At 41.4% G+C, this 26251-nt stretch overlaps 1 protein-coding gene across 4 annotated transcripts in view; it reads left to right on the top strand.

Annotated features, from left to right (window-relative positions):
- The first annotated feature begins 316 nt into the window (after positions 1-316).
- The window catches only part of unc5a (unc-5 netrin receptor A), a 199361-nt gene continuing 173426 nt past the window's right edge, over positions 317-26251 (top strand). For 2 of the 4 annotated variants that reach the window (XM_054791917.1, XM_054791916.1), the window contains exon 1: positions 317-864. In XM_054791917.1, coding sequence (XP_054647892.1) covers positions 774-864 — 91 coding nt within the window. In that variant the 5' untranslated portion in view covers positions 317-773. The remainder of the gene's footprint in view (positions 865-26251) is intronic. The other 2 variants (XM_054791918.1, XM_054791919.1) reach the window with 2 other exon arrangements.

Below are 26251 nucleotides of genomic sequence, written 5' to 3'. Positions count from 1 at the left end.
GAACGTTAGTAGCTAAACTTTGCGAAAATCGGTATCATTAGCTGACATCAGACATAACTAATGCGCACGGGCGTGTTATGTGGGGCGTGGCTAGCAATGTCGGAGCAGCAATATGTAATATATAATGCTTATAATACATTTGAAAGTTAGCGCCCTCCATGCAGTACCTAAGCAAGGCAGGCAGCACCTTTTTAAAGTTTTTTTGCTTATATTTGATATCCTGTGGCATTATGTACCCACGGATTGAATAGGCGTGTTTAGCAGACTCCATGGCCACCTTGCACTGTGATCCGCTCCTGGTTTTGCCCCGCCTCTCAGCCTTTACAAGTCTTACCTTCTCTCCGACTCTCAGCACTCCAGCATTGCTGTGCAATCAGATGTTCTCTCGCTGAGGCCAGTTATTACCGTTTTTTGCATCTTGGCCACAGTGTTCGCTCGCCCGGCGAGAAAAGTGCATCGCTTGGCTCGCTGGAGGTGGGTTGCGGCTGTTTGGTTTTCTTTATTTTGGTGAGAAATGACAGCATCGGTTTTGGGGGGACAGTACAACGCAGATGTCCGCGGGTGCGGGAAGGCATCACTGGCTGTACCACACCTGTGATTCGTTGTTGTGAGCAACCAGGACGCGCCAGGATGAAGACATGTGCTGAGGAACACACTTTGACGTCGTCTTAAAAGTGCTTCTGTCAACACACTCCGGAACTTAAAAGCTTGCCGTTTCTTCATCGCTCCTTGTCTTGTGAAACTTGATTTAAAAAAAAAAAAAAAAGACGAATATGCCCTTACTTCTGGGTCCCTTTGTCCGCTGTCGACTCGGCGAGACGCTTCTTGTGCTCTGGCTCAGCTTCGCAGGTGTCACCTGCACCGGTAAGTAACTCAATATCTCTGTTTATTTACAATCTATCTAGTGATGCCAGCCGCTACATGTAGGTTTGTTTGACAACCTACATGCGGGTGTCAACTTATGGACGTCATCCATGTGGCACGAGATTCCTTGTTGTTCCTCCTGCTCGCATTAAGAGCCACCAATTGGCCTCAAGGTTACCTCTAATGTGCCGAGCAAGATTCAAACCTGATGCGTATGTCACACAGTGTTGACATGTATCTTCTAATGTGCCGATTTATTCTAATCACGTAGCATTGTCCTTGTTTTCCACTGTGTGGGAAGTTAGATGCGGACCTGCATGGCTGGAAATGTGAGCAACCTGCACAATGATGCTTGACCAGATGGGTCTTGTATAATGAATAGCAATGCACAGTGACACTGCGCTCTTTTACTGCCACATAAACAACCATCACGCCAGTAAATGTACAGCACCAGCTGGCTAATATGGTGCGACATGTACATTCACAGGCTGTTTCCCTTCCTTGCTGGAGTATTCAGCAGCACGCATCTCTCTCCTCCCCATCCAAAACTCCCATCCTGCTGCATTTGCAGGATGCTGACAGCTTTACCGAGTTGTGAGACAATCTACTTGCACTGATGAATTACATTTTGTGGCGTGGACTCCTGGCCGGATACTCTCAGTTGCATGCAAATGTGCTTTAATGTACAAAAGTATAATACTTCCTTCAGACAAATATGCCAATTCTAATTCTGTTCTACTCATTTGCTAAACACAAGCTTGTTCACAGTGACATTTAGCATCATAAATTACAGCAACTCTAATGTCAATTCAACTAATCATGCTTGTTTTTACAATTTTCCTCCTCGTGTTGTCACACAGCTGGAAGCCCCGGTTTGTGTGAGTGTCCAGAAACAAGGGGATTTCACACACCATTTGCATTTGGCTTGCTTCAAAACTTGTTAACCTTGCTTTAGAGAGAAGACAAAGATGTTAAAGTTGTGTAATTGTCTTGCTTCAGGGCACGGAGATGATGATGAATTAAGCGGGCTTTTCTCTTGCATCAATTAGCGTTTAATTATGAATATATTAGAGCTAAATAAACAGTTGAGCCCCAGGGACTACATCTACCAATTTAAGTAGCAGTGCGTCAATTCGGGTGCATTTGATTCAAGTCTTTAACATAGGTGTTATAATCCTGCACAATCTATTGTCGTTTATCTCTAGTTGTGTGTCATTTTCATGCCATTTTTCCCACTGTGGGCTTTTGTCGCGGCCCAAAGACGTAAAGCTTTAGGTCAGGTTGAGTCTGACAATTCCCGCAGGAGTGATACTGTTTGACTTTGATACTCTTTGTTCGCTCTGTGATCGACTGGCAATGCATCCAGGGTGTTTTCCTTCCCTTCCTCTCGCATCCTGGGATATGCTCCCATGTGTTTAATGTGGAGGAGAACAGGGCACGTTAGATCAGTTTTATCCTCTTTGTCTCCCGGATCAGATTTCGAAGCACACACACTCCCTTTCGCCTCAGCCTGTCAATCTCTGTCACATATCAGGTCAATGTAAGCATGCTTACTCCCATCAGGCTCCCTTTATAGGACGGGGCAAGAGCCAGAAATGGATCGCAGGTAATGCAGTAGCCAATTCTTCCTACATCAGGACGGGGACACTCTCCACTAAGATCAGTCAAACGATCCTCTGAGAGACAAGGCTGCTGACTCGGCGTTCGCCTGTATCAAAGGCCGTCTTTTTTTCTTCTGCTGAGAAAAATAACTCGGTCACTAATAAAGGTAGGCCTGTCAGTCTACATTTTAGCTAGCCAAGCACTTTTGCTTTCGCCGTGTTGTGAGGGGGCACACTTTGAGCCTCAGGAACAAAGTACTGTACTGCTTTGCCTGCGTGTGCACAACATTTGATGCCTTCAGTATGCAAAGTGTGTGTTGGATGGTGTTTCCACAAGGATTTAAATACATGCACGGCGGGTAGCTGGGTACCATTTGTGTATTCCGTCAAATTATTTAAGATCCCGTTGCTTCTCACCTGTTGTGTAAGGCCTGTCATTATGCCTTGGTTACATTCACCAGGGGAAAAAGAGGAAAAATGCTGGAATCCAAGCTGATAAATCCTGGATTTCACTTTGTTTTTTTGTCCTCCCCATTCCCATAAGAGTGTTGCCAAGCAATTGTTGTCCGGTTCAGGGCGGGAGCATGGGAATTGGACACAGCCACCATCCTACTTGTGCGAGCAATTTCCGCAGGGTGTACATTTTGTGATGATGCAAGCACATTCAGTGACACCAGGCAGAAATCTATTGCATAATCCTGTAAGTTGTTTGCGCCCATTGGCTCCTAATGCAAGGATTTCGTTTGCCAGACGGATGTCATTGTTCTAATGTGAATCATCCCAGTGTTGTCTTTCTTGCTGCCAGTTTGTCTCCTCATTGACTCACTAAAGAACGCGATAAGGAGAAGCAAAGCTGAAATTAACATAATTTATTGGGAGAAATTGCCTTCTGGTCAATGGAATCTTAAAAGGACTTGGTTTCCTTCCCATGCCTAATGCATGGCAAATGATGGAAATGTACTGTACTGTATGTGTGGGGGTAGTCGTTTACAAGGAAGTGATAATTCACTAGCAAATTATTTTTTGTTTGGCCTCTAGTCATTGGAAATGAATTCAAATGATACATGCATCCAGAAGACTGGTGCACTGGGGCAGGGATTATTTATCTTCTCAACTGCCAGATTTGGCTATATTAGTCTGTACAAATGCAGGATATTTCAGAGGTCGGAAATTGCACGTTCAGACTGTCATGTAAAATAAAAATATCATCTTCCTCCTCAAGAGCACATACGTTTATGATTTTTAACGCTCTTTAAGTAATTAGAATGTGTCAGTGTTCAAGTAAAAGGAAAGTAAGGAAAGTAGCGTTTGTTCAAAGAGCCGTCTGAGAAGATCAACTCCGTATCATTTATTCATTCAGCTCCATTTTATTTGAAGACGGCGCCCTGATATAAATGTTCTTTTGACGCATGCAAAAAAGTCATCTCTTGTGCGCAGCGTTAGTGTGATTAATGGAGGCAGAGATGATAGTCCAGCACAAATGGATAAGAGGTAAACCGTGCATGTCATCGCAGGTCAGCTTGAAACAATACAGAAACGCGCTCCATTTGGTGACAAATACCCAGGCACCTTATCGTTCACCGAGCTATGTCCCTGCGCTTATCATGTGCAAATGGCAATATTTGAGGAGCTTAAAAAGGACACAGACATGACTGAGGACACTTGGAGGATGAACCTTGCAGAGGGGGAGGTGTTATTTTCTGCAGCCTATGCAGAGGCCTTGAAAAGGCACTACGTCTCTGTCAAACTCTGCCCTTTTGTTTCAATTACCCCATTTCTGTGATTCAGGTCCATGTGAGAAGCGCTTAGGGAAAGAAGTTCAGCCGTTCCCCTCCTGAAATGCGGCACATCATTATCACTGTGTGTGTGTTTCTATCTGGCTAGCATAACATTGACCTCTCACCCCTGATGCAGGAGGAGATTACCACATACCTCAATGGGTGCTACTAGTAAAGCGAATGGTTTTTGTCACTACTAAAACTAAAGCCAAATGGCCAGCAATTTAATGTAACTCCAGCTTCATGACATCACCGATCTTCTTTGATGCTCTTTTCACACATTTACAGTGTTGTAGTCCAATTGAAGGTTGCGTTGGTGTAAAATAGCAAATAGTAAAATAATTAAACCAGGAGGTGGTGGGGCCACATGATGTCAGCGACTCATAATGCATTGCGATGTCAACAAATGACAAATCTAAAATGCATATAATGAGTTCATTATGACAATTGTAGATCCAAGGGTACACCAGTTGTGACAGGGGGTACATGAATAAAAATGAAAAACAATTAGCGCCTAACCCTCATAATTACGAGTGCTGGTTTAGCTATCATCAATCAGGTAGACATGTTTTTGTTAACAGGCGTTTTAATCCATATGTGTTGTAGTAAATTCAGTAGACATCCTTCAAAGGATAGTTCGGATTTTTTGACATGAAGTTGTATGACATCCCCGTCAACGGTGGACTATTTGAACAGTGACTTACCCCCCACCCACACCCCCATTTGGTCCCGCGGGTCCAGTTCTGGTCGGATTGCTATGACGAGGAACGTAGTTCTACTTAGTTGCTGGGTCACTTAAGAAAAGTCTTTAAAAAGAGTAAAACATTTGCATCATGAAAATGCATGCTCAAAAAAATCAGACCTCACAAATCGCTCTGCCTTATATTTGTCTCCCGCCGTATACATTTGTGTGTATGTGATGACATCCGCGACGGAGCACCGTGGCCATCTTGTTTACGTGTGTTCCGCAGCGGAAGAAGATGCGAGCGTTCCGCTGTGGAACGTTCCTCGTCACGGAAATCCGACCAGAAGTGAACTCGCGGGACCAAATGGTGGGGTAAGTCACTGTTGAAATAGTCCACTGCTGATGGGGATGTCACACACCTTCATGTCAAAAAATCCGAACTGTGCCTTTAACTTTGGTTACATACGAAACCGATCTTATCCACCGATAGCAGAAGACTGGAAGTCAGCTACAGCTTGCCAGAGCAAAGCTACTATGAGAACATTTATAGAGCTCATGGCATTACACGACCAACCGTCTTTGGTCGCTGTGCACTTTATTTTCGGTAAGAGGCTCAAATCAGGTCTGCAGTCTAGCCTGTTGTGCAAGTTTTGTTTGTTTTTAAAATGTGAAAAATAAAAGACTAAAGGAACTGATATAATTGAGTAATTTGGACAGCAATTTTCTGAACTTTTTGTTTATATTTGAGAGAACTACCTCATTCAAGATTCAAGATTCAAGATTCAAGATTCAAGAGTTTTATTGTCATGTGCATGGTAAAACAGCAGTTATACCATGCAATGAAAATCTTATTCTGTTCATTCTCCCAAGAAAAGAAAGGAAACACAAGAAAGAATAAGAACATAAGAAACATAAACACATAAACATATATACCAATAAATTAAGCAACAACAACAGAAGAGACATTAATACAAGCAAATAATACAAATAAATAAATAAATAAATAAATAAAGTGCTATGAGTGTGTGCGTGTGTTGCGTGCGGCGTGTGCGAGTGCTTCGTTGAGAAGCCTGATGGCCTGTGGGTAAAAGCTGTTTGCCAGCCTTGTGGTCCTGGACTTCAAACTCCTGTAGCGTCTGCCTGACGGTAGGAGTGTGAATAATGAGTGTTGTGGATGTGTGCTGTCCTTGATGAGGTTGTGTGTTCTTTGTAGGACTCTAGTTTATAAATGTCTTGCAGTGAGGGGAGGGCTGCCCCAACAATGTTCTGTGAGGTCTTGATCACCCGCTGGAGTGCCTTCCTATCACGTGTTGTACAGTTACCGTACCAAACAGTGATGGAGGCGGTAAGGACACTTTCGATAGTGCATCTGTAGAAGCAACTCAGGATTGTGGTGGACATGCCAAATTTCCTCAGTCTTCTCAGGAAGTACAGTCTCCTTTGGGACTTCTTCATAATTTGTTGGGTGTTGTGAGACCAGGTGAGGTCCTCGCTGATGTGTGTGCCAAGGAACTTGAAGGTTTTCACCCTCTCCACCTCAGTCTCATCAATAAACAGGGGTCTATGCGGCTCCTTTTCCCTTGTTCTTGGGTCAATGATCATCTCTTTAGTCTTATCTGTATTGAGAAGGAGATTGTTATCACGACACCAAGCTATGAGGTCCGCCACCTCTCTTCTGTATGATGTTTCAACACCACCAGTGATCAGTCCGATGACTGTAGTGTCATCCGCAAATTTAATGATGCTGGTGTTGTTCTGGGAGGCCACGCAATCGTAGGTGAAGAGCGTGTAGAGGAGTGGACTCAGCACACACCCCTGTGGGGTCCCAGTGCTCACAATTCTTGAGCTGGATGTGCGGTTGTGGACTCTGACTGACTGGGGTCTGCCTGTGAGAAAGTTAAACACCCAGTTACAGAGGGAGGGAAACAGGCCAAGTGTGAGGAGCTTATTTGTGAGTTTGTGGGGGCAGACTGTATTAAAAGCAGAGCTATAGTCTATAAATAGCATTCTGACGTATGTGTCCTGGCCCTGTAGGTGAGAAAGGGCTGTGTGGATGGCAGTGTTGACTGCATCATCCGTGGACCGGTTCTGGCGATATGCAAACTGTAGAGGGTCCACAGTTGCCGCCGGGATGCTCTTTTTGATGTGGGTCATGACTATTCTTTCAAAGCACTTCATAACAATAGGAGTGAGTACTATAGGGCGATAGTCATTCAAGCAGGTCACGTTGCTCTTCTTGGGTACGGGCACTATGGTGGTGGACTTAAAGCAGGTCGGTACAGATGCTTGTGCAAGCGACAGGTTAAATATGTCAGCAAGCACATCAGCTAGCTCTGATGAGCAAACCCGAAGTGCACGTCCTGAGATGTTGTCTGGCCCTGCTGCTTTTCGTGGGTTTGTTTTGTTTAGAACCCTGCGCACATCAGCTGATGTCACCATGAGAGGTGAGTCCTGTGTGCTCCCCAGGTTCAGCCACCCTCTCTGCTCATCAGGAGTTTGGGTGTCAAAGCGGGCATAGAACTCGTTCAGCTCATCTGGAAGTGTGGTATGGCTGGACGTGGCTACGCTACTCTGCTGTCGATAGTCTGTGATGTGCTGGAGCCCCGCCCACATGCGCCGAGGGTCTGAGGTGGAATAGTAGCCCTCCAGCTTCTGTCTGTACTGTCTTTTGGCCTCTCGTATGGACCTCCTCAGGTCATATCTGGCCTTTTTGTAGTCATCAGCGGTGCCCATGACAAATGCAGTCGAACGAGCACGTAGCTTAGCCCTTACATCACAGTTCATCCACTGTTTTTGGTTAGGGTATTTTCTGTAATACTTGGTGGTGGTAACAGTCTCTATACATGTGCTAATGTAGCCAGTAACAGCAGAAGCATATTCAAATCAACAGTACAATCTTCCCTCCCCGCTGCAGTTTTAAACACATCCCAGTTTGTGCAGCCAAAGCAGTCCTGAAGTACTTGATCAGTTTCTTCATTCCACACTTTAACTGCTGTACGTACAGGGGGAGCTTTTTTAAGAAGTTGTCTGTATGTTGGATAAAGGAATATAGAGATGTGGTCAGCCTTACCAAAGTGGGGTCTTGGAACAGCCTTCAAAGCACCTTTCATGTTCATGAGTAGTTAAAACAAATCTGTATTGTTTCACGGGGCTTGTTCAGTGTTTTTCAACAAAATAAGAGTGGAACATTTAAGGTGTATGCTGTCAGTTATTAAAAGTTATAAAAATTCTGCCAAAAGGTCGGTGATCGGCCAGAAAATTGTAATCGGTGCACTCCTAAAATTCATGTCGTCTTGTTATCTAGGAAAGGTGAAAAACTACAGGAAATACAAACCAGAGTTGCGTCATCCACGCTGAAAAGGTGCTTGAAAAGCCGCTGCATGTTTTACGTATGAGAGGCGATGGAAGTCATGTGATGTCACAGGCTTCACAATGACTATGTCTCATCCCAGTGAAACCGAGATGATGCCTTGGCACTCTTTTGTTACAGATCAGATTGATCAACACTAGATCATTTCAGAAGTATTCAATCAGATTTTCCATTTCACTATTAAATAAAAAAGACAAGTTACATTTTCTTACGTTTTCTCTCACTCTAAAGAGATTTCACAATTTGTGGTTTAGGTTGAACTGTTATGTTTTCTGCCAGAGGCAATTTCCAGAACCCATAGTCTTAACTTTGTGTTTTTGTAGCTTATGTGTTAGATTTCGTGACAAGCTCACACATTTTATAGTACACATGATGTGTGTGTGTGTGTGTGTGTGTGTGTGTGTGTGTGTGTGTGTGTGTGTGTGTGTGTGTGTAGATGCTTGGCTTGTACAGTGACAGTAGTGGTGTGTTAGATGTTCCTGATGTTCTTGCTCTCCAAGTGATCAATAGTATTCTCCAAATGGTTAATTGGCCATCAGTCACTGTCTGGAGAAGTGCTTAGAAACCCAGAGGTGCCTCTGTGCAGCTCATCATCGCAACGTGTCCACTCCTCCGAGTGCTCTTTTGGCCTTTACTTCAGGACACGTGGTGGACGGGGGAAAGCGGATCTGAATGCAATATGGAGAGCTGTAGATTAATAGTTCCGTAGTGAGGCCACCAGGGAGCGATGTGAAAGCCTCTTCCACTTCATCATCCAGTGGAGTAGGGCAAGGCTGCACTTGGTAGCCTGCAAACAACTCTGAAATGATCTCGAGATCAGTTGATTTTAATTGACGTGTAATGCAAGTGTGTTTATTTAAAATGCATAGAAGATGGTTTTGTTGAGCTCCTAACTGTATATACATGTAGACTCTCTCGGGAGGGAGGGAGGCAGATATAGGCTGTATTAACAAGGCAGCTTAATGCATTCAGAAAATTAGACGTTATGTTGCTACTTCAACCTTGAAGATGATACACACCTTCTTCCAAACGTATGGCTCATTGGTATGCGTCCTTTTGTTTAGCATGGCATGTAAAAGACATAATTAGAAATCACCTAAGGCTACCCAGACAGCCCTACCCTGCTGGGCCTTGATTGGCAAGGGTATCTGAGGGAGATCTGGCTCCGCCTGAGCCAGAATTTGTCATCTTGAAGTGATTTTGTTGACAAGACAGGAGGCACAGTGACCTTTTCTAATTATGTGTATGTGTCCAGGCACTGATGCCTGAGGCAAGCAATTCAGCGGAGTCAACAGAGCGCTGACTCTAAGAGCATGTTCAAGCCCATACAGCATGTTTTGTTACGCAAGGTTAGAAAGAGCTGGTTTTATGGACATTTATGATAATAATTCAGTATAGATTCAACATTAGGGCTGCAAAAAAATGTGAATCATGATTTTCTTTCTTAGAATTAAGATCGTGATTCTCTGGGATGATTTTTTTTTTCCTCACACACAAACAAACCGTGATCAGGGCCATGTGCTTTATGCTTTGAAGAAATCCAACTGCTTTTCTTTATTATCATTATTAGTGTTATTGTAACGCTCTTCATTGTCTTACTCTGCTCTACAGAAACGTCCAATGGTCTTTCTGTCTATTCTGAAATGAACAGAAAGACTGAAAATAATCCATTAAGTCAAAAATGTGGCATGGTCACTCAGTCGACAGTACATGCATGCACGTAATATATACAAGTCACTTCATTAATGCACGATTGCTACTCCCGCAAACTAATGAATGATAGCCAGCGATCCTCACCGGCAGCGGAGCCAACTCGCCCTGGCTGGTGAGGCTTGCTGGGCTACAAGGCGAGGGACGAGGAATTGTTGGCTGTCAAGCCAACAACAGTGTACCGTGAAATGGCAGCATTGTTGGTGACACAGCTCGTGAAGTAAAATTTCATTTAGAAATGAGATTGTATGTCAGTGTGATTCAAGATTGTGTATTTTTATTTTTCATTTTCAGCCACCACTCTCACGAAGTGACAGGGCTGAAATGCAGTGGGAATGGTGTTTTGGGGATTAAGTTCATTTTCATGACTAAGAGGGAGTTTGCAATTCTTTGCCTTTCATTTTTATCAATCTTCATAACATTCTGGAGTAGATGCAAAATACCATTATAAAAACTGAGGCAGTAGACTTTGTGTAAATTAGTGTCATTCTCAAAATGTTTGTTTATATAATATTATATATGACATGATATGATATTACATCACATTACATTATTATCCCTCTTATTATCCTACCCAACATTAACATTCCAGGCCATCAGGAACATTGGGCTCAAGGAAAACAATCAAATGTTAAATGCAGTAGAGTTAATCATGACATCATAGCTGCCATTGGGGCTAGACCGTCCTCATTTGCCTTGTACTTGATTCAGGCCTCTGTGGTTTTAATTGTCCACTAGCTGTGCATTTAGGGCAAATCAAAGCCTGCTTTTTCCCTTTGCTCGCACTTGAAATCCAAAAGACATTTATAGAGGAACCTCGCTTTTGATAATTACCCACTAGCATGCATGCATTCATGTCAGGTAGAATCATCGTTGAATGATTGTGTTTGAGAAATTGACTCTTTTATGCGCATCTATCATTCGGGCTATTATACTGTACACGGAACTGGTGGGCCTAACCACTTAGCCTTCAATACCCATGTAAATAACAGCACAGTCAATCAAGTGTAGCTTTGTTATACTTTTTGTTATGAATCCTGCATCAATTCATATGCTTAAAAACAGAATGTTCCTTTGTCTTCATTGGCCACATGATTTCCAAGTATCGACTCACATACATTTTGCTGCATCGTCTCAATCGTTGCTGAAGAACAAATGTTTTGATTGCAGATTTATACTTTTCTTTTTGAAAAGAAAATTGGCATTTAAGTACCTCTTTCTACGGAGAACAGCATGAAATGCCATGCTAATGGGAGCAAGACACATTGCTGCTTTTGTTGGTGTCCATGCCTCTTCTGTCAAAAAGACAGCATGAGGTCACCACCGCTGTAGTTGCTATTGATATTTTATCCTAATTGGAGACTTTACTCGAGTCATGTTACCGTCTGGAGAGTGCTTTTACAGATGGACAGCAGTTTTGTCAATTCTTTCTGTGTATCTTTTTCTTTCAAATAGTTTACAAAGACCTGTCTAGGAGCTCTCGGTTTTTGTTCGTTCAATTAGCATATCTCACGATGAAGGCAAACACCTGCTAACGCTATCCATATGAATATGAGGATCTACTTGAGCAATGTGGCAGTCACTTAACGAATGTGAGTTGGTGTCCAATTTCAGGCAGTCATTTAATGTACATCACCCTCGGACTGAGCTCAGGTCATATGATATTGTTAACGGCTCCTCTAATGATTGCATTCGCTCTTTATTGCTGCATGGCTCTCGATTCAGAGCATCCCATCACTCATAGGATGATGATGCTGTGGAGGATTTTTCACTTCACTTTTTGCAGATGAATGTTAAATGGGTTGCATTTACATAGGGCTTTTCTACTTTCACGGTGCTCAGCGCATCTTACACCACTGCCGCACACTAACATTCCCTCAGTGACAAGACTGGAGGCTGTTGGTGGTGGAAGGCAGCTGCAAATAACTGACAGCATCAGGAGCAATTAAGGGTTTAATCGAATACAGTAAGCAAAACGTCTGCCATTCGAGTTTATATATAACAAATTGGAGATTAAAACTAGAAACTTAACTGATGTCTATCAAGAATGATACAATAAAGAGTGTGTGTAAATACAACTAAATAGACATGAGAAATTGATTGATCTGGCCTAACTACTAATAGAAGTACTGCCCTACACTGAAAACTTCAATTCTAGTATGTGTTCCATTTAAATAGTGTACATTTATTCCCAACAGTCTATTATCGTTATGGAGGTGTACGTGCATGTTAGTTTCTTTTGGTCCATCATATTTTAGATTTTTTGTGTTGCCATATCAATGTAAAGCTGTTCAACACAGCATGTTACGATCACAGTGGCTGACTGAAGGATAAATTGACATCTCTGGTGAGTAGATCTATTTTACCTAAAAGGTTTTATATTTTTGTAATTTTATTACAGAAATACTGATTGTGAACTGCTTCAGATGATGATGTTTTGGAGATGTTTGGAGTTGTCTGAACCTTTTAATGACTGAGCCGTTCTATTTATGCTTTTAAGATTTAAGAGAAAATCTTGAAAATCCGCAAATTGGCGAGACCGTGAATACTGAATGTGTGGGGATTGACTATATACGGAAAAAGTGGTCTAACTATCGCAACACAGTAGCTAAAGCACAGACAGGTTAAAAGTTAATGAAGTAATAGTCCCCAGGATAACAAAATTAGCACGTCAGTTAATCTGCATTGCGGTTATTTTGTCAAATGGGTGTTTTCAGTTGCTAAACAGACTCTTCCTATGCTACTTTTACGTGGTTATTCAGTGTTCTCTCGCTTCATCGTGGTTCACCTTTTGCAGAATTTTTTTGTGCTTTTTTTTATTTTATTTTTTTTATTTATACAGTGTACGAACATGCATTGTGTTCTGCATCCTGATTGGCTAAGGGGGTGAAATACTCTTGAGTCACTTAATAATTTCTTGTGTCCAACCTTGTAGGTTGATAATTAAAATTCATACGAGTTTGAACTTTTTTGAGTGTTTAAACAAGAGAGAAAAGTGAGAAAATGTTAATGCGTGTCTGAGAAAAGTGTATAAATGTATGGTGAGGGGTGCAAGCCATTTTGGGAACCGACCCCCCGCGATAAATGAGGGAACACAGTACTTGTATTTTTGCATTAACAGCAAGCTGGGTATACGTGCATTTGGGTAGATCATTTGAATTTGAGAACACGTAGCTGCTGTTATGCTATTTTGTTTTAAGTTGTGTTTTATTCATTGTTTTAATAAAATATCTTCTTGGAATAAAAAAAAAAAAAAAGTAAAATTTGCTCTTTATCATTCATTGTCCTGATGATACCGCCCCCAACAAAAGATCTTAGGTATGATTATTATTATTTTTTTCTTATACCAATCACTATTTTTTACTTTTTTTAATCTGGTTGAATTTGCAGGCTGCTCTCGGCGACCCTATCAGACAATTCATGTTTCTATTTTTTTTTTTTTATGGCATTTGCCCTTTTCCAGGACAAGTCCAGTGGTGTGTGGGGATCTCAAATTGATCCCAAGACTCTGGCCGTAAATGTCGCCAAAGGTTGATTGTTCATGAATACAGCACAGCCTATTGAATCGTATGTTTAGCCGAAGGAGTTAGGAGTCAACAGCTTGCGTAGTCTTTTTATTGTGGATTTTCCTCTGTGTCTAAAAAGATGCTCCTAATGTGACTACAAGAGTCAGTAGTTTACATTTTTATCACTTGGAACATAAACCCACATGAGATATGTTAGATTTGCCCTCCGCTTGTAAAAATTATGACATGATCATATTTCTGATTGACATATTTGGTTTTCAAAGGTCGACTATGCCCTCAGTCATCAAAAACATTGTCATGTTGTGTATCATCAGAAGGTTGGAGGAGATAATAAATAAGGATGAAATGTGTTTTTTTGTCAGGTTATAGACTCTGTTGCGTTTGCAAGCTTATCTCTGTATTCACTTAGAGTTGGGTGCTGGACTTTGACCGCTCGTACAACAATGTGATGAATTTTGGTACGTCAGCGTGACAGCGGCCTTGCAGAGTTATGAGTAGATTTCCTGAACTCTGAGCCTTTTTCTTCTCGATGTCTGTGCAAAGTGGATGAACAACATGCTTAAATTATCAAGTGTGTCGTTGCTTCTCTACATATGCCTGTCTGTTTTTCTTTAAGTTTTAGCATTGGGCAGAACCTTTTAAAACATGCTTCTGAGTGACTGAGGAAAGTGTGTGTACTCCGGCCGTATTTTTGGAGAACAAGGAATCGGACTGAGCACAATTGTAAGTGCTGCTGTTTGTAATTTACTGCCCCCACTGACCCCTCTTTAACGTTTTAGTGTTTGGGGTATAAGTACATCCCTACATAAATGCATATAAACACCTACACTAACCAGGAATTCTGTCAACCTGATGTCTCATACAGTAAATCCCAGCACTAAATTGCTGCTGATACCTCCTAATATATTACCTATTTCTTTTCTCGTTATGTTTGCCTGTCTTGAACTGATGATCTGTTTGTCTAGACCAGGGATGTAAACTTTTCCAATGAGGGCCACATGCTGAAAAATGAAAGGATGCAAGGCCACTTTGATATTTTATAAACCAGCACATGGATGGATGGATGGATGGATAGATACTTTATTTATCTACAAGAGAAATTCACATTTCCAGCAGCTCTGCAAAAGTGTCATAATGAACTTCTTTTTTTTTTTTTTTGGTCCTGTCCAGCCATTAGGGCAGATAGTATTGTCCATCTAAATGTCCTTACGTGCTCAATAGATTTGCTCTGCCAGGTAAAAGTGTAAGCTACTCTCCCCCTGTTATTTAGATGTTATTTGACTTTATTTTATGTTTTGTTGTTTTGCAAATTGGGAGGGCCTGGACCGGAGCAGGAGGGGACAGAAAAGAAGAGAAAAGGAAACGGAGGGGAGAGTGCGGGGACAAGAAAGGGACAATACAGAGAGAGACAACAACAACAACAGCAACAACAACTGCAACAACAATAACAAAACAACAGAAACAAACAGGACTACGTCAGCAAATGTCTGTGACGGCCACAAAGACCAAGAAGGAAAGGACAAAATAATAACAACCACAGTGATAATCCCGAATTGAAACAGTCATCCATATTAGTAGTAATGAAATTCTTAACCATGATAGTGAACAGAATGACAATAGCTGTAATGCACACAATTGTCATAATAAACTTAACCGCTTAAAAAAAAGCACATGTAGATATGCTAAGAAGTTATACATATTTAAAGCTTATTATTAGTATGAACTATTTGCTGTTTTTTCTCCTTTTTTAAAAAAATTTCAATTATTTCAACTTTCTTCTTAAATAATATTTATATACATTTTCTTCTAATAATGTTCTGAATTTCTTATTTATATAATAATATTTGAACTTTTCCCCCAACTTAATTGCAACTCTCTCAATGTTTGGACTTCATTCTCATAAAATTAATAAAATTAAAATTTTGTTTTCCATTTCTGCTGTTTTTTCCAAACTATTTCAACTTTCTTCGTGTAAATTTTCTTCTCTTGATATTATGACTTTTAACTCTTTTCCCCAACCTTTGTCTATATGTGCCCTGCCATTGGCTGGTGACCAGTCCAGGGTGTACCCCGCCTCTCGCCCAAAGTCAGCTGGGATAGGCTCCAGCATTCCCCCGCAACCCTCGTAGGAGAATTGACATAGAAAATTCATGAATTAATGTTTTGTTTCTCATATTCCGACATTAAAAAAGGCTTTTTTCCTTTAATATTTCAACTTTGCTACTAAAATGACATTTTTGCCGCAGGCCGCAAATGCCCCTCAGGCAGCACTTTGGACACCCTTAGACGAAATAATATCAATACATGTTTCTTCTACAGAAACTATTATAGTGTAAAATGTTGCAAATAAAATAAGAGAAGCTAAACTAAAGAATCAGTTAGTGGATACAGACGTGCAACACAGGCTTGCAGTGATGTTGACTTCTATTTTGGAGACCTTGTGAAATAAATGCGCGTAAGACTGGACATTCTTCCGCTATTTAAAACATTTATTTATTTTTGATAATTTCTTGGCTCAACAGTCAGACAGATTGCTTTCAAGATGAATCATCACAAAGCTAATTTCTTGGTCTGCCACATATGCTGCTTTTGTCTTTGCTTTGACATTTTCACGAAAGTAACGTTTAAATAGTCTCTTGTCTGGCTAAGTCTGATTGCTGTTGTAAATGTCATTGTCAAAGTGCTTTTCTCTACATACGTGTCTTCAGTACATCTCCTGCACTGGAAAATCCATGGCTTTTTCAGCAGGAGTAAGGGAAGTAATCATTTTAAGATCATTGGCATCTTTTATCTCTGTGCACTTGGCTGTGGAAGTCTCCCAGTCCCTGTCCAGATGTGAAAGAAAGGATTTGTCCCACTCGTGTTCAAAGGCTAAAGATTAAATTCAGCCTCGTATAGATGTAAAAGACTCCCTAACGTGGACAATGTTTCTAATATCTACAAAAGGTGCTTTTAGCTAAGCAGCCTTCAGCTCTTTTTTTTTCTATTTTATCAGGCTTGTCTTACCTTTCAGATTGTATTATATTGATTCTCTCAGGCATCCTCACTCATTAAAGGCGGTCGGGCTGCTGATTCTTCTCACAGTATCTTGCAAACATACTTCCAGCACTGAGCTAAATGATGTGTGTCATACTTTTTTTTTTTTCTTCCCGCAACATGAATCCCCAGCATTATCTGTGTACATTCTCTGTAAACGGCTGCCATTTTGTGTTAAGCAAGTGCTAATGCACGGAGCCTCCACACCCTGATGGTCCTAAAGCAAACAGCAGTGCCCCGAAGTCCCACTAGCATAAGGCAGCCAAGCAAAGCCATTAAGTGCCTATACTGTAGTGTGGTCTGTACTACTGTGTGCACCCTGCATCCTTATCATTCCACAAATGAACCACAAGTTGATTTAGTCCTTGTTTGTCTGTTTTATAGCCCAAAGAGAGAGGAGACAATGTGCCATTAAATTGCATTGGTTCATTTCTGTATCTAATGGGAGCAGATATAAAAATGCATTCACAACATTTAGCATTAGGGATGGGGTAGTCAGAAAAGTTACAGTGCTCAATTTGCAGTGTCGAAAATAACTTCTTTTTAAAGTAATGCTACACAGCTTAAGCCTTTCACTGGGAAGATATACTGTAATTTGACAAGTCTGTGCATTTCGTTTGGGGGAGGGGGGATGATACATTCTTGCTCTGATTTCTTCTACGCCCTCTCAACATATGATGCTCAACTCTACAAATTATTTGAATGGCCAGAAGGTGTTTGATTTATGCTGAGTCTGAGTTATCAGCGCCAAACAGGCTATGTAGCTCCTCTGTTATCATTCCTCCCAGCCGCCTGCAGAATTTCTACATGTTTTTGAGCTCGGGCCATAAATGTCACAACAGCAGACACAAGCACAACGCAGAGACCAAAACTGCCTCTTGCTGCAAAGTGAGAGGCAGGCTTCTCAGCTAATTTTCCTGTTGTATTGTCCTGCAGCATGTTCGACAAGGCTGCCGGCCTTGTGTGGTGGCGGCGCTCGGCCTGTGGTGGGTGCTGCCCACCTGATCCCCTCATCACACAATTAGCTTTCTTGTCCAAGGATAGCGCCAACAAAGGTGGACTCGCAGCCACGGCCATGTGTATTCTGGGTGTGTGTGACACTCTGATGACTCGAGGGCACTTTCTTTACCAGAAGAGTTGTTGGCTGTCACTAAACATCACTGTCTCTCTCCCCACTAATGGCATCTCCAGATTGCACCATGAGGAACAAAGGCTGGTTGTGTGAGATACTGAAGAAAAAATAGAGTGACCCCATTAAGGCTGCAGGCTTTAGTTTGTGACAGTGGCCGCAGCCCTATAGACGTGTCATGACAGATACCGAGCAAAGAACAATTATAGGGCCATGTGCTTGAAGCTAAGCTGGCGGCCCCTTCAACAAAAAGGAAAAAACAACCTGTTCAATTCACACGCAGGGCACATCTGAACATACGTTGGGTATACACAGTTGTAAAACAATGTTCCCATGCATGGCCACATGGTGACATTAAAAGGGAAATTGCACATTTTCAACATACCAGTCAACATTTGCATTGTAAAATATGGGAAATGTTCTGGGAAAATAAGGGAAAATCTGATCTTCCACAAGAATTATTACTTTTTTTTTTACTTCTTCTTTTGTGGTTTTCTCTACTATTGTTTTAGCATAATACACATCAAAATAATTACTTTGGAGAATTTGCCACAGTCGAGGTTTGCGTGGGTGATGCTTAACTTCCATAACATCATGCTGTGTTTCACCACAAACTAGTTGAGACTGAATTAACAGTGCGTCTGCTGGTTGCAGCCAATATTGCACTTTATCATGTCTCAGTTGCTTCAAGTCATGATTAATTCAACACTATTAATCCATTACATTAATTCTTAACAATCAGTTGTTTAATTGAGTATGATGCCAATTTGTATCCTTCAACCCTACCATCAATTTTCTATACCACATGTCCTCATTAGGGTCACGGGTGAGCTGGAGCCTATCCCAGCTGATTTCAGCCGAAAGGCTCAGTACACCTTGAACTGGTCGGCAGTCAGGGCACATACCTGTATATACATTATATTAGGGATGCTCCGATCAGGGTTTTATGCTCCCAATTCCGATACTGATCACCCATGAGTGAAATTGATACTGATCGCGTGGATTAATTATACATTTTTGTATTTATTTATGTTGAGTGGTATTGATCGGAGGTGCTGAATTGGGAGGGGTGTCAGTAAAATTCCAAGCTCCCCTGACTGCTAAGGGGCCAGAAAATAGGTAATTACATTGATACTTTATCAATCTTCAAGAGGAGTTCACAAAATTACTAATACAATGAATCATTAATAGCTATTGGCTATTGGAACCATAAAAATCACTTTAATTTAGCCAAAAACATTTGACCTCAAGAGAAGATATATCGCTCAGAGGGTGAGACGACTTCGTTAAGGAGACCTTGGATGTGAGATTGAGTACACTGGTGGAGCCCGAGCAGGACTTCCAGGTAGCACGTGTCTGGGCTCCAAGTGAGAGAGCAGTTGGCAAAGCCGCCATACGGGCGAATGTTGTCCAGCGTTTGTTCAAAGGCATTTATCGGCATATGCCGATCACATGCTGAGACTGATTGGTGGCCGATCGAATGGAGCATGCCTACATTATCTACAGTCACACTCACAAATAAGAGATTGTTTTTTTTTAAAACTTGGATACACAAATAAATTGCACTCGATGTTCTCCCTGGTAATGACATCCTTCTGAATTATCATCATATGCAAATTTGCATGATCCTGCCAGTAATCAATTTTAAAATGTCCTTTTTGTATTGCTGCCAATAGCAGAATGTGACTAACACAACATGAATATATTAAAGTAATCTTAATCCTGTCTCAATATCACTGGGAGGTAAAATAATGATGTGGGCCTCAAACAAATACATATTTCAATCCATTCATTTTCTATACCACTTGTCCCTCATTAGGGTCACGGGTAAACTGGACCCCATCTCAGCTGACTTTGGGCAAGAGGCAGGGTAGACCCTGGATCGGTCGCCAGCCAATCGCAGGGCACATATAGACAATCATCCACACTCACATTCACACTTAATTAACCTAACATGCATGATTTTGAAATGTGGTTGGAAGCCGGTGTACCTGGAAAAAGCACAAACATGCCCAAGGAGAACATGCAAACTCCACACAGAGATGTCCAGATGGAGATCCGAAACTGTCGGATCTCCAGACAGTGCCGCCAACATGCTAACCACTAGGCCACCGTGCAGCAAATGCACATTTGTTTCAGCTATTGTTTTTTTAATGATGAATACATGTAATATACCAAAAAATGAATGGAAAACTGTGATGATGTGGTCCTCTTACATTGTGAGCAGCAGACAGAATGAAAGGATGAGCCAGTTTGGCATCATTGTTTTGATTGCTGTTCATTGTCTGAAATCTCAACAGCCCCAAAGTAACAGGAACAAAATGATTGACAGCCGTGCAGCATCCCAGCTGTCACTCTGCGCCGAAAGTAGTCAAACTTCCACATCCTTTTTATAGTGTATCACTCTTTTCTCCCAAGGTTGACTCATAAAACAGAATGTGTGCCTGGTGTTGTTTCACAGACTCCACACACCTTATTTTATTTTACTTTGAGTAGTAATTTTATGTTCCACATTGTCTTGAATGTGCCATGTTTTTGCAAAGCATTGCAGTGCAAACCTTGGCATCAGCGTTGTCACACTAAATCTTTGTTTCCATGACACTTTGAGTCAAAACATGAGCCGGGAAACGCAAGCCCTCACAGTGTCAAGAAATACTGTAGTGCTCTGAGCCTGAGCAGCTAATGAATCTGACAGTATTAAATATATTAAAAGGCTTTTTGATAGTTAAGGGGTGAAAAAGACACCACATATGTTGTGAACCAAAAGATTTAATCAGTGTTTTTTCTTCCAAGTCAGAGTGGTATTACCTTAGCATCCTCCCTATTTTGGAGGTCACAACATGTAACCAAGTCTTCCTATGGAAGTGACTGAGACCCGTAGATTTAGCTGTAATACCCTCTTTAATGCTCTTGCATGTTGGGATACTGCCATCAAAGCTCCTCTGTCAGTTTATCCTCAACTCTGGATTATTCTTTCACTTTTTATTGATGGTTTTATGTCCCGGCAAGGATCCCTTAAAACATCTGCACAAGCAGTGATGCAAATAGAGATGCCTAGGAGAAATTGTTCATTATACACTCAACAACACTTTTGTTGTGGCTCCCATTTTTCATGAGCTGAATGGTATCGCTCTGTAGTCACAGATCGAGTGGGCCACGGTGGCAGTGGGGTTATGGTACGGGCAGGCGTATGATATAGACGACGGACGATCTGCAACACAGGTGCATTTTATTGATGGCATGTTGAATGCACAGCGATACCATGAGGAGATCCTGCGACCTAGTCGTATCATTTATCCGCAACCATCACCTCATGTTGCAGAATGATAATGCATGACACAGTATTGCAAGGATCTGTACACAATTCCTGGAAGCTGCAAACATCCCAGTTCTTGCATGGCCAGCATACACACCGGACATGACACCCATTGAGCATGTTTGGGATTCAGAATTCTTAACCATAAACTAACTGAATGTATTATTTACAGGTAGTGTGTTTTACATATGTCTTCAGTCTTAGTACAGTAAGCTCTCGTTTATTGTTGATAATTGGTTTCAGACCCGACCGTAATAATGAATTTCCGCAAAGTAGGATTCCTTCTTTATAAATGGAGTAGTAATGGCATAGAAAACCTGTTTATGATCTTCTAAATATGTTTTTTTTTAACATTATGGGCGCCCTCTAGACATAAAATAACACCCCTATTCAACTTTACACTCGTATTGCCCAGTATAGTGGGTGAAATCAGAGAAAATAAGCCATTTAAGGCATTAAACAGTAAAAAACAGCTGTGTTATTATTATGATTAATAAGTTATCATTATCATTCTGTCTGTTGGTAGATAATTTAAACCTGAAATAAAAGACTGTTGTTCCGGTGATCAAGTCAGGTGCTTGTCTCACTGAACATTACTGACACTTAGTGACGAATGTAGACTACTACATTCACAATTTGAATGAGTCTTCTTATTGCCTTGTTTTTGTGTTTTAGTTCATTGAACTATTTTTATGCTTGAAAATGTGCAATTTTAGGAAAAAAAATGTGTAAAACTTGCTTAAATGTGTATATTTTTTTAAAATAATAGGGAGTATTCAACCACAGAAAAAGCATGGATTATTAATTAATACATGTTTGACAAACCGTGATAGAGTGAAGCCACACAATTCTAACCCTGATGTGTCGAGGGATGACAGTACAGTGTACTTGTATCACACCAGATGATACCAGAAAGCAGCATCAGTGAAAAGAGTGCATTAAATAAACCCTTGACCTGCGGGAGGGCGGTTGGATCTATTTCCTTTCTTTTCACTTCAGCAAATAATTGGGAGTTCTCACACATTTGATGTGACTGTGCTATCATCCTATCTTTAATTTAGAAATGTAGGAAGAAGGCACACCGGTAAGATGGTTATCCTAGCTCACTGTCTGTCTCTTTGCTTCATGCATGGGTTCTCTGCAACTGCCACCCATGTGACCATATAACTGTTTGTGTTCCAGCACTTTAGTCTTCTTTTGTTATTTGTTTTAATGACCGCTGACTGTTAAATCATCTCTAAAGAGTACCATTGTGATGCCGTGACCCCTCTGAGGCTCCACTGTGAAGGGCAAACTAATCAAAAGGCTTAGGTTTGTGAAAACGCTTCAGCGTAATGACATGAGTGGTGCTGGTTTTTCTTTTATTTTGTGGCATTTTGGCTGTTTGCTTTCCAGCATAGTCTTGAACACACCGGGGCAGCCGTAAGTAGCTCCCCTGCAGTTGAAAGAGATTTGCCTGTAGATTAAAGTAGAAATGTTCTATCCAGCTATGAGGCTTCACATGGTTACAAAATCATTGATGTGGAGGGAATCTTGGCGTAATCTCAGTACAAGTGAATGTCGGACTTGCCAAAATGTGCGCATGTTTTGTACTTGCACGGATTTCGACCCTTGAATGCTGTATGCTTGTACACATCGCTACACCCCAGGTACGAATTTTTGTTGCGTTTCGCTACGTTCAGTTTTGAGTTAAGTTTCTGAAATCTGGATTATGCTCCTGTGTCGAGGCACCAAAGGACGCTACACAGGCTCCTTCCTCCCCATTATTTAGAAATGGAACCTGTTTCTGACCTTCTGAATATGGTTTTTAACATTATTAGAGCCCTATAGACCTGAACTAACACCCCTATATCCACCTTTACACTTGTACTACCCAATATAGTAGCCATAATAATAAATAAGCCAATTAAGACTCGTGCTTGTGTGTTGTTATAACTTAGGGATGTTCCGATCACGGTTTCATGCTGCCGATTCCGATATCGACGCTTAGAGGATGAGATGCCTTCTTTAAGGAGACTTTGGATGTGAGAGTACTTTGGTGGATCTCTAGCAAGATTTCCAGTAGCACGAGGCGGGGCTCCAAGTGAGAGAGCAGTTGGCAAACCCGGTATCTTCCACCGCTGAGGAAGGCTGGTCATCTAGTCTGATGAATGCCATTATTTTTTGTGTTATTTGCTTTAGATTTCTGACTGTTAAGCCATCAGCTGCCATTAGCTGCCATTTGAGCCTCAAAAACTCACCATAGTCCGTCATGTGTCTTCAAATGCTGTTCTAAATTAAAGCTTTTTAACGTGCTACTCCGGCAAGTTATTTTTTGTGGCGAATTGATATCACTCTCACAAACCGCAGGTAAGTTCCACACAGCAGACATGTTTGTTCTGGGTTTGGCACGCCTGCGCAGTGTGAAGGAAAGTGGGCGGGGGACGCTTGCTACTGGCTGCATGCTGCAATAGTCCGAGCCACAAGTGATCGGCTTTCATGATCGGTCGCATTGATCGGCATATGCGGATCACATGCTTTTTCACGGAAATATGCCGATACTGATCGGTGGCCGTTTTATCGGCGCATCCCTACTATAAAGGTGCTCCCTAGGGGAGAAGAGTGAGTGGTGGACAGGAAGTGACATTGGGGGTTCAGAGCTGAGTTCCAGCATTCGGTGGGTTAAGGCCGCATCAGTAGCCCATGTTTTTATTCGGAATTATTGTACCTCCATCCATTTTCTATGCCGCTTCTCCTCATTAGGGTCGCAGGGGCTTGCTGGAACCTATCCTAGCTGACTTCGGGAGACAGGCGGGGTACACCCTGGACTGGTCGCCAGCCAATCGCAGGGTACATATAGCCAAACAACCATTCACACTCACATTCATACCTATGGACAATTTAGAGTCGCCAATTAACCTAACATGCATGTTTTTGGAAGCTGTTGTGAGATAATAAGAGATAATAATGTGTGTCACTCTGTGCATTACAGTAACATTACTGACACCTAGTGACCAGTATGGAGTACTACATATCTTCAACGTCTGAACGTGTCTTTTGGATGTCTTATTTTTGTATTTTAGTTCATTTACCCATTTTTATACTAGAAAATGCTTAATTTAGGTAAAATAAAAGTAATATGTGCTTAAATATGGATATTTTTACTAATAGGCTGTATTCAACCATGAAACAGCATGATTTATTAATATATTTTATATATTAGAAGAAAGTAGTGAGGGACGACTGGACACGTATATCAAACTGTGTTTACACAATGCAAAAGTGTTTATAAAGATATCAAAGTGCCCCCCCGGATTACCGGTAATCGTGGTTGCGATATGATGATTATGATCATAATCCAATTAATTAGAATCATTTATTATCTGTGTTAAAAAAATGGAGAATAAATAAAAATAAAGTGCACATAAAACTGCCTTATCAAGTCTGTGCAATCCAGTGTTATTGAGTGACTACAACACACTTCATGAGCCTTTGTGCAAGCTAATAGGTCTCACTGTTATCATGGCGCATTGACAGGTCTTACTCAAGGGATTTCATCTTTGCTTTTTACATGTTCCTTCCAAACAACACAAAGAAGGAGGAATACAGCCTAATCTGTCTGAGAGGAAGTAACTGTGATCAATAGTATTTTCATTACGGTTGTGTTTTCATAGTACAAACCAGTTGGAGTGCAGCACTCTGGTGTATGATGCATTACTGTTCTCATCCTGTCTCCCGCCTGTGTCGGTCCTCTGTCACTGCAACGATGCGGTAGTGTCGAAATGAGTTTGTGCGCCGGGGACCTGTTTTTTTCCCCCCCTTTTCTAGCATTTCCAGTCAACAGCTGTCCATTTTGTCATTGTAGATTTCAGGGAGTGCCATGGCTTTGCTGGATGTGATCTTACTGAAAGTGAACTTTATTGAATTATCCCTCTAAGTGTAGTCCAACTTTGAGAGGGGAAGTTAAGCAGCTTACCTGTGCTGAAAAATACTTGTTTGTAGCGTTCATGGAGCAACAGGGAATCCAATTGACTTTGTCACACTGTTTACTATTTTGAACTGTCATGCAATTTCATACACAGTCAAACTAAAGGAACATGAATGCATACCTAAATATATGACGACAACGTTAACACTCAACTTACCAAAATGATTTTCTTTTTGGAATTTGGATCTTCTTCCAGGAGATTGTTAAAACTATAAATCTTGAGAATCTGCCAACTGTCTTGTTCCTGCCACATGCTATCGGAGGATTGGAGGATGGCTTTGATTGTTCGACTGCTTGCAACAGACTTATTTTTAAGTACCGTAATTTCTCGACCATAGAGCGCACCAGTCTGTAATCCGCACCCACTAAATTTAAAGAGGAAAAAAAAGATTTGTACAAATATAGTCCGCATCTGTCTACAGTATAACACACAAGTGTTCACGTCGTAACATGGGATATTTAGTACACAGAAAGATGTTACATTCATAGGTTTTTTAAACTTTTGATTAAATAAAATGCTTTTTTCCAAACAGTCCCGAACAGTGCGTGTAAAATGGTTTGTTACACAGTAGCCTACCAGAAAAGTCATTCATCGCCGTCCTTCTCCTCCTCCCGGGGACTATACCCACTAAAGTTGTCTTCTTCAGCATGACAATCGAAAAGCTTCAGAATTTCTTCGTCACACCCTTTGTCAGTCTCTCTCGCACTCTTCCATTATCGCTCTTGGAGTCACTTTTGTCTCGAGGCAAATTAGCCATTTAGCCTGAGGTATCCTCTTCATCATGCAGTGGTGCAGCCTTTTGAAACCCATCGGTGATAGTGGACAGTTAGCGGTTCCAGCGGTAGATTTGAAAACATGACCATAGCTTCCACTTCACTCATCCACGTCACTACACCCTGAAGCTACACTCTAAGCTTCATAGGAAAGGTAGTTTTTAGCCATAAATTAGCCACATCACTACGCAAACGGCAGTAGTGAGCCTTACGAAGCCATGTTCCGACACTAGCAGTAGATCATCATTACTGCTTTAGTCCACTTTGACTGTTCTTTTAGTTGCCTTATTGATTAAGAATTCTATCAATTGTGTGGAGTTGATCGATTGCATCATTAAGCAATTGGAGGAAAAATGGAGCGCACTACTTGAGTGCAACCAGCAGAGGCACTGTTGACTCGGTCTCAGCTACTTTAAAGAACAACAGCTAAGTTAAATCCATTCAGACATCCACTATGGCACGACTCACCTGGGCAGCATTATTCTGCTTAATAC

The sequence above is a fragment of the Dunckerocampus dactyliophorus genome, chromosome 11 (genome assembly GCF_027744805.1).
Source record: "Dunckerocampus dactyliophorus isolate RoL2022-P2 chromosome 11, RoL_Ddac_1.1, whole genome shotgun sequence".
NCBI lineage: Eukaryota > Metazoa > Chordata > Actinopteri > Syngnathiformes > Syngnathidae > Dunckerocampus > Dunckerocampus dactyliophorus.
This window is presented reverse-complemented; position numbering and strand designations above follow the sequence as displayed.